The sequence below is a fragment of the Lycium barbarum genome, chromosome 9, assembly GCF_019175385.1.
Source record: "Lycium barbarum isolate Lr01 chromosome 9, ASM1917538v2, whole genome shotgun sequence".
NCBI lineage: Eukaryota > Viridiplantae > Streptophyta > Magnoliopsida > Solanales > Solanaceae > Lycium > Lycium barbarum.
Window position 1 is genome coordinate 35,401,029 of NC_083345.1, and position 7,528 is coordinate 35,408,556.

Consider the following 7,528-nt stretch of genomic DNA (forward strand, 5'->3'; position numbering starts at 1 on the left):
CGAATATATTATCCTCCTTTTACCCATTGATTAAAAGTCAATTAACATTGAACAAAATGGGTATGCTGGAATGCTTCAATAGTACTCCAATACATAAATAAAAGGTCAAACTCATCGACAAACACCTGTGGTCGTCCACTTCTTTCACTTGAGCACCTAAAGTGCCCTTGTTTCATTTAAACACTTTAGGTGGGCCATTCCTATTCCACTTAGACACTTTTTGTACCGTTATCGGAGCAAAACCAACACCAGTCGTCTCCTACGTGGATTAAGTGGCCAATTAAATTGTGCCGACTCATTTAAATTGTGTCAGCTCAATTAAATTGTGCCAACTCATTTTAATTGTAAATTCACTAATTGTAAATTCGTGGAGTTTTGACCATTAAAAATTGAGATTTTTGGGCTGGTTGGCTGTGCAATGAGGTGGCGCCCCCTTTGGTGTTGGTTTTGCTCCGATAACGGTGCAAAAAATGTCTAAATGGAATAGGAATGACCCACCTGAAGTGTCTAAATGGAACAAGGGTCACTTTAGGTGCTCAAGTGAAAGAAGTAGACGACCACATGTATCCGTCGATGGGTTTGGCCTAAATAAAAGAAAACACAAGTGCATTTATTGCTGCTTCTTATTTTTCCTTCGCAGTGGGTGGTGGGGTGCTATTAAATTTCCCACTTTATTTATTAGTACTACTTCAGTTTAGTGATTTTTTTTTTTCGCGGATTGGCCTTCGTTTGGGGTGGTCTTTAATTTTTACCTTCAAATTGGTGGTCTTTAAGTTTTGCCCTTCGCCTAATACTCCGAAGTTGTGAGTTCGAACTCCAGCTCAATAAAAAATAATAATTCACAAGGCAGAATTATGCCCATGCAAATTCTGACTTTAAAGCCCAAATTCTACTTGAAGGGCAAAAGTTAAAAAACTACCATTTTGAGGGACAAAATTAAAGACAACCCCCAGCGAAGGGCAATCCTGCAAATTGCCCAATTCTTTTTCAGGTGGGTCGGCTTGTTAATTTTATCCCTTTTTTCAGGATTCAATTAATGTTTTCTAAGCAAGCGTTTAGCCCTAAAAATAAAATTTTTTTCACTTTATTTGAAAATTTTGAAGTTGGAGTTAAAATAGAGTTGTGTTTGATTATAATTTTTGCAAAATAATATTTGATTGTTTATATGTACTAAAAGTGAAAAAAGATAAAAAAAAAATAATAAGAAATTTTAGATATTTCCAAGTTGTATTTGAAATTTGAATGGTCAAACGCTGAGTTTCAAATAAAGCAAAAAAAAAAAAAAAAAAAACCGAAAAAAGTGAATACTCCCTCCGTCTCAAATTATTTGTCGTGGGTACTAAAAATAGTTGTCTCAAAATAATTTATTGTTTTAGGAGTTTAAGGAACAATTGATTATTTTTTCCCCATTTTACCCATAATATAATTTTGTCATTAATGGAGATGACACATAAATAGAGTAAACATAATGGAGAGAGATTAAAACTTGGATATGAATAAGGGTAAAGTTAGTTAAACACCCCTCTTAATTAATATTTTTTAAGGGGCGTGTAACACAAAAAAACGATAAATAAATTGAGACGGAGGGAGTAACTTTTACTTGAAATTTTTGAAGTTAAAGTTGTATTTGGTTATAATTTTTGCAACAAAATATTTGTTTGTGTAAATATACTGAAAGTGAAAAAAGTTAAAAAAAATAAAAATAAATTTTAGATATTTTCAAGTTGTATTTGAAATTTTAATTGCAAAATGCTGAGTTTCAAATAAAGAAAAAAAAATCCAAAAAAAAAGAAGTGAGTACTTGTCAGGGCGAAAAGGTCCTTAAATTTGAAGCATTATCACTATTTAATCGTCTGACAAAGACTACGTGGAATCCACATCAGACTCTAAACAACCTACTATACACCGCCACGTGTCGAATATAATAAAGACAGCATCCCTCTTGTTCTTCTGCTTTCTCCCCTTTGCTTCTTTTTCCCGTTATTAAAGTCTCTCTGTCTACCACTCAGACTAAAATAGAAATAACAGCCTTTTAAATGCTTCACTGACTCGCCGTCGCCGGAAAACTCATTCTTCCCCGTCGGCAAATTTTCCGGTGCAGGCGGTTTCTTTTCCGGCAAAATCTCAAACTCACACTAAACTGTTTGGGTCCTTAAAGTTTTCTGGTTGTCGGTTTTGGTCCTTAAAGTTTACTCTTTTGAGCAGATTTGCACAACTTTTTTCCTGTTTCATCTGTATTTTAAGAAATTCTAGGGTTTTGGGTCTTGCTTTTGGGACCCATAACTCGTATCTTTAGTTTTAACTGGTCATTTCAACTCCTGTTTTTGGAAGTTGGAAAACAACATTGTTTTCAGCTAACCTCCTACTTTGTCTATATAGTCTTGCTATGGAAATATAAGCAATACATTTTGCTTTGTATTTGTTGGAAATGAGAAAGCTGTTTGTTGTTAATGTGTTTTTATTTCTCTTCTTGGTGCCTATTTTTGTGGAATGTTTGAACCCATCTTTGAATGATGATGTACTTGGATTAATGGTGTTCAAATCTGATGTTCAAGATCCAAATGGAAAGCTAACATCTTGGAATGAAGAGGATGATAGTCCATGTAATTGGAATGGAATTAAATGCAACCCTAGATCCAATAGAGTGACTGAAGTTGTTCTTGATGGATTTGGTTTATCTGGAAGGATAAGTAGAGGCATTTTACGGTTACAGTTTCTTCGAAAACTTTCACTAGCTAAGAACAAGCTTAGTGGAAGCATTAGTGTTAGTCTTGCTCAGCTTGCTAATCTAAAGAATCTTGATTTGAGTGAAAATAACTTATCAGGGATGATTCCTGGTGATTATTTTCAACAATGTGGCCCCTTGAGATCGATTTCTTTGGCCAAGAATGAAATTTCAGGGCAGATCCCGGAGAGTTTGAGCTCTTGTGTGACACTCGCGACGCTTAATTTATCGTCGAACCAGTTTTCAGGGTTGGTTCCTTCTGGGATTTGGTCTTTGAATGGATTAAGGTCTCTTGATTTGTCGAACAATCTGTTGGATGGCGAAATTCCAGTGGGAATTGATGGTTTGAGTAATTTGAGAGCGATAAATTTGGGGAGAAATCGTTTCAGGGGTGAAATTCCAGATGGAATTGGAGGTTGTTTGCTTTTGAGGTCAATTGATTTGAGTGAAAATTCTCTATCTGGAGAGCTTCCAAGCACAATGCAGAAGCTTAGCTTGTGTAATGAATTGATATTGAGCCGTAATGCTTTTGTGGGCATTGTACCTGAATGGATTGGAGAAATGAAAAGCCTTGAGATTCTTGATTTTTCTGAGAACAAATTCTCTGGTAACTTTCCTGTTTCAATAGGGAAACTTGAGTCCCTGAAAGTATTAAACATGTCGCAGAATGCGATTTCTGGAAGCTTGCCAGAGTCATTGAGCAGTTGTGTTAAGCTCCTGGCATTGGATGTTAGTCATAACTCTTTGGCGGGTAAATTTCCTACCCGGGCTTTTAATTTTCTTAAAAGCTTCTAGCACTCGAAATATCTAGCAATGAGAGTTATTTGGTGAAATTTCATTTAACTCTTTGAAACTTAACTTGCAGGCACCATTCCTAAGATTGTAGGGCAATTGAAATCCTTGGATATTCTTGACTTGAGTGAAAATCGCTTATATGGTACTGTCCCTGTCGAAATTGGTGCAACGACATCTCTCATGGAACTTAGGCTGGAAAAAAACGCCTTGACGGGAGAAATTCCTAGTTCGATTGGCAATTGTTCTTCATTAGTGGCCTTGTAAGTTTTTGAATCTCTTTATGTTTCATTAATTGTCGTTGGACATTGCCTTTCTCTGCTTGAAGATTCTTAAGAGGACACTATAGTGGTATTATCTTGATCTGCTGTTATTTTCTCTTTAGGCAAGCTCAAATACAAAACCATGCTGGATATTTTCAGTCTTTTTCTGCTGAAATTTGGTGGTTCTAGCAATCATGTAGAGTCAATAATTTGCCATGATAATAAAATTATCGGCGTCTGCTTTAAAAGCTAGTTGCGTAATATATATGGAAATGTGCTATAAAGTGTGTCGAATAATTTGAGTGGTTATGACAGTAATATCTTACATGAAGCCTGAAAGTAACAACAATATCAGATTGCTAAGCTCTTGCTGCCTGTATGATCCATCTATCTATATCCATTATCTACTGCTTAGTGTTACCTGAATATGCATTTTTTGCTACAGTTAGTTAATGTTTTGCTTCAATCAACTTGTCAGGTCTTTATCACATAACGGTCTAACTGGTCGTATACCTGAAGCCCTAGCTAAACTGGCTTACCTTCAAAGTGTTGACTTATCCTTTAACAATTTAACCGGACGCTTACCAAAGCAGCTTGGAGATCTTGGCCATCTCTCTTCATTCAACATTTCACACAACCAGCTACAGGGCGAACTACCTGCTAATGGATTTTTTAATACTATTTCTCCTCATTCTGTGTCAGCGAACCCGTCTCTATGTGGGGCTGCTGTCAATAGGTCTTGTTCTTCCGTCATGCCCAAGCCAATTGTTCTGAATCCCAACTCCACTGATTCTTCTGCTCCCAGCACTGTCCCTCAGAGTTTTCGCCATGAGAAGAAAATCCTAAGCATCTCTGCCCTCATTGCTATTGGTGCAGCTGCTGTTATTTTCGTTGGGGTGATTGCCATTACTGTGCTTAATATTCGTGTCCGGTCCACGACATCCCACTCTGCTGCTGCAGGCCTTACATTTTCTGGTGGAGATGATTTTAGCCATTCTCCATCTACGGATGCCAATTCCGGTAAGCTTGTCATGTTTTCAGGTGATCCCGACTTCAGCACAGGGGCACATGCTCTGCTTAACAAGGATTGTGAACTTGGACGAGGTGGTTTTGGAGCAGTTTATCGCACTGTCCTTGGGGATGGGCACCCGGTGGCCATTAAGAAGCTTACAGTATCCAGTCTTGTCAAGTCTCAGGAAGATTTTGAGAGGGAGGTTAGGAACTTGGGAAAAGTCCGTCACCATAATCTTGTCACTCTTGAGGGTTATTATTGGACGCCATCTTTACAGTTACTTATATATGAATTTGTGGCTGGAGGAAATTTGTACAAGCATCTCCATGAAGGATCTGGTGGGTGTTTCCTCTCATGGAATGAACGGTTCAACATCATTCTGGGGACAGCAAAAAGCTTGGCTCATTTGCACCAAATGAACGTAATCCACTACAACCTGAAGTCCAGCAATATCCTGATTGATAGCTCAGGTGAACCTAAAGTTGCAGATTATGGCTTAGCGAGACTGTTACCCATGCTAGATCGATATGTCTTGAGTAGTAAAATTCAGAGTGCACTTGGTTACATGGCGCCTGAATTTGCATGCAAAACTGTGAAGATAACTGAGAAGTGTGACGTGTATGGGTTCGGAGTTCTTGTTCTGGAGGTAGTTACTGGAAAGAGGCCAGTTGAATATATGGAGGATGATGTGGTAGTACTGTGTGACATGGTACGAGGAGCATTAGAAGAAGGCAGGGTAGAAGACTGTGTAGATGAAAGGCTGCAGGGAAAATTTCCAGCAGATGAGGCGATTCCTGTTATGAAGTTAGGATTAATCTGCACATCACAAGTTCCATCTAACCGGCCTGATATGGCAGAAGTGGTTAACATTTTGGAGCTAATCCGATGTCCTTCAGAAGGCCAGGATGAACTTGTATGATGTTCACTAGACAAATAGAGATTGTAAGAAATGGCATTATAAATGTCTCATCCTGGCGAAGAAGAATCCGGTTGATTTATTCAGAGAAGTTGGAATTTGTTGTAGAATATTTTGCTCTTAATTGTTATAAAATCCTTCCTTTTCATCTTTTTTAGTCCTTTGAATTACTCATGGTTACCGGATTCCTTTTCACCTGGTTCCAGTGTAGTACTCTTACGGTTATTGAACTCTCTTCTTTCTTCTTGGCATATCCTTAGCATTTGACTCCTGCAGTCTGTTCCCGTTTAATCAAATGTGAATGCATAATGTATAATTTCCTAGTTCAAAATTTTGAAAATGGATGTGCCAGACCGCCAGTAACTAGTAAGTGCATTTTCGGACAAAATGTTCAGACAAGCACTAATGCCTTTGGTGCATGTCTGTCTGTAAGGAATGACTTTCATTACAATAAGACTACAATGTAGTGCAATTCGATTAGTCTATTAGCTAAGTACTGATGTTTACATATAACTGAGTAACCATATTTATTAGGACATAATCAAACGAAAAGAAATCACTCCTGTTTTTCGTGGCAGGTTAATTGATATTCTCCCTTCATTCTGATTTTTGAGGATAATATAATTTTAAACAATTATTATAAATTTTTATGCATTCAACTTTACTAAGCTAATTAAATTATGACTTTGATGTGATATCACTTCTAATAAACTCACTCTTACTATATTGTACACTACTATTGATATGCTAATTACTAAGTCAAATTGTCATTTTAAATTATATGTGTTTAATCAGAGATGGACAAAATAGTGTTTTACTGCCTGTTAAGATAAACAATTTTATTCCATTGAATAAAAAATTAACTTAAACCCAAGTTATATTTAAGGAGAATGAATTTACTAGAGAGGAAAGTCAGATGTTTTAGTTTCTGAAGCACTTTACCAAACATGACAGTGTCAGGCAAATAGATTGGCCAAGTCAAAAAGTGAATAGATAGTCTGAGGGCCTCAAAGATTCTTAGCTCCAACTTCAAAGCAAACAATCCAACCAAGTGATTATTAGATTATATTAACGGAATTCAGACAAAAACCAAAGTGAAAAGGAAAAGCTCAATTTTTTATTTAATTAAGGGCAAATGTGCAAATATATCTATCAACTTTGCGATTTAGAGTAGATATACCCTCTGTTACAAAAGTAGTGTATATATATCCCTGCCATTACAAAATGGTGCAAATATACCCTACCATTACAAAATAGTGCAAATATACCCTTCTCGCTGAGGTTTTTTTTTTTTAAAAAATCATTTAGGTTATTTTTTAATTAAAAAAATGCCACGTGACTTTAGAAAAAGTCTACCTATTTTTTTTTTTGAGTAGACATATTTTCTAAAGCCACGGTAATTTTTTTTCCTGGTGTGTTGTGTATGATTCATTTAAACAAATATCTCCATGACTTTTAAAAAAATAAGTCTATCCGTTTTTTTAAACGAACTAGATCCGACCCATCAGAAAAAAAAATTACTATGTGACTTTAGAAAAGTATGTCTGCTCAAAAAAATGAGTAGATTTTTTTTTAAAGTAACGTGACATTTTTTTAACTAAAAAATAATCTAAATGATTTTAAAAAAAAATCCCGTCAGCAAAAATGGTTTATTTGCACCATTTTGTAATGGTAGGGATATTAGCACCATTTTATAACTGCAACGGTATATATACACCACTTTTATAATGAGGGATATATCTGCTCTAGATCGCAAAGTTGAGTTGTATATTTGCACCTTTCGCCCTTCAATTAATGAAAGAGTAAGAGAGAAAATGGAA

The 7,528-nt window shown here is 36.2% G+C and overlaps 1 protein-coding gene across 1 annotated transcript; it reads left to right on the forward strand.

Annotated features, from left to right (window-relative positions):
• Positions 1-1,962: 1,962 nt before the first annotated feature.
• On the forward strand, positions 1,963-5,959 carry LOC132611247 (probable LRR receptor-like serine/threonine-protein kinase IRK). The gene is made up of 3 exons (XM_060325670.1): positions 1,963-3,476; positions 3,591-3,780; positions 4,259-5,959. Exons 1-3 carry the CDS (start codon positions 2,429-2,431, stop codon positions 5,709-5,711), a joined length of 2,691 nt encoding a protein of 896 aa, XP_060181653.1. The 5' UTR covers positions 1,963-2,428; the 3' UTR covers positions 5,712-5,959.
• The last annotated feature ends 1,569 nt before the right edge of the window (positions 5,960-7,528 follow it).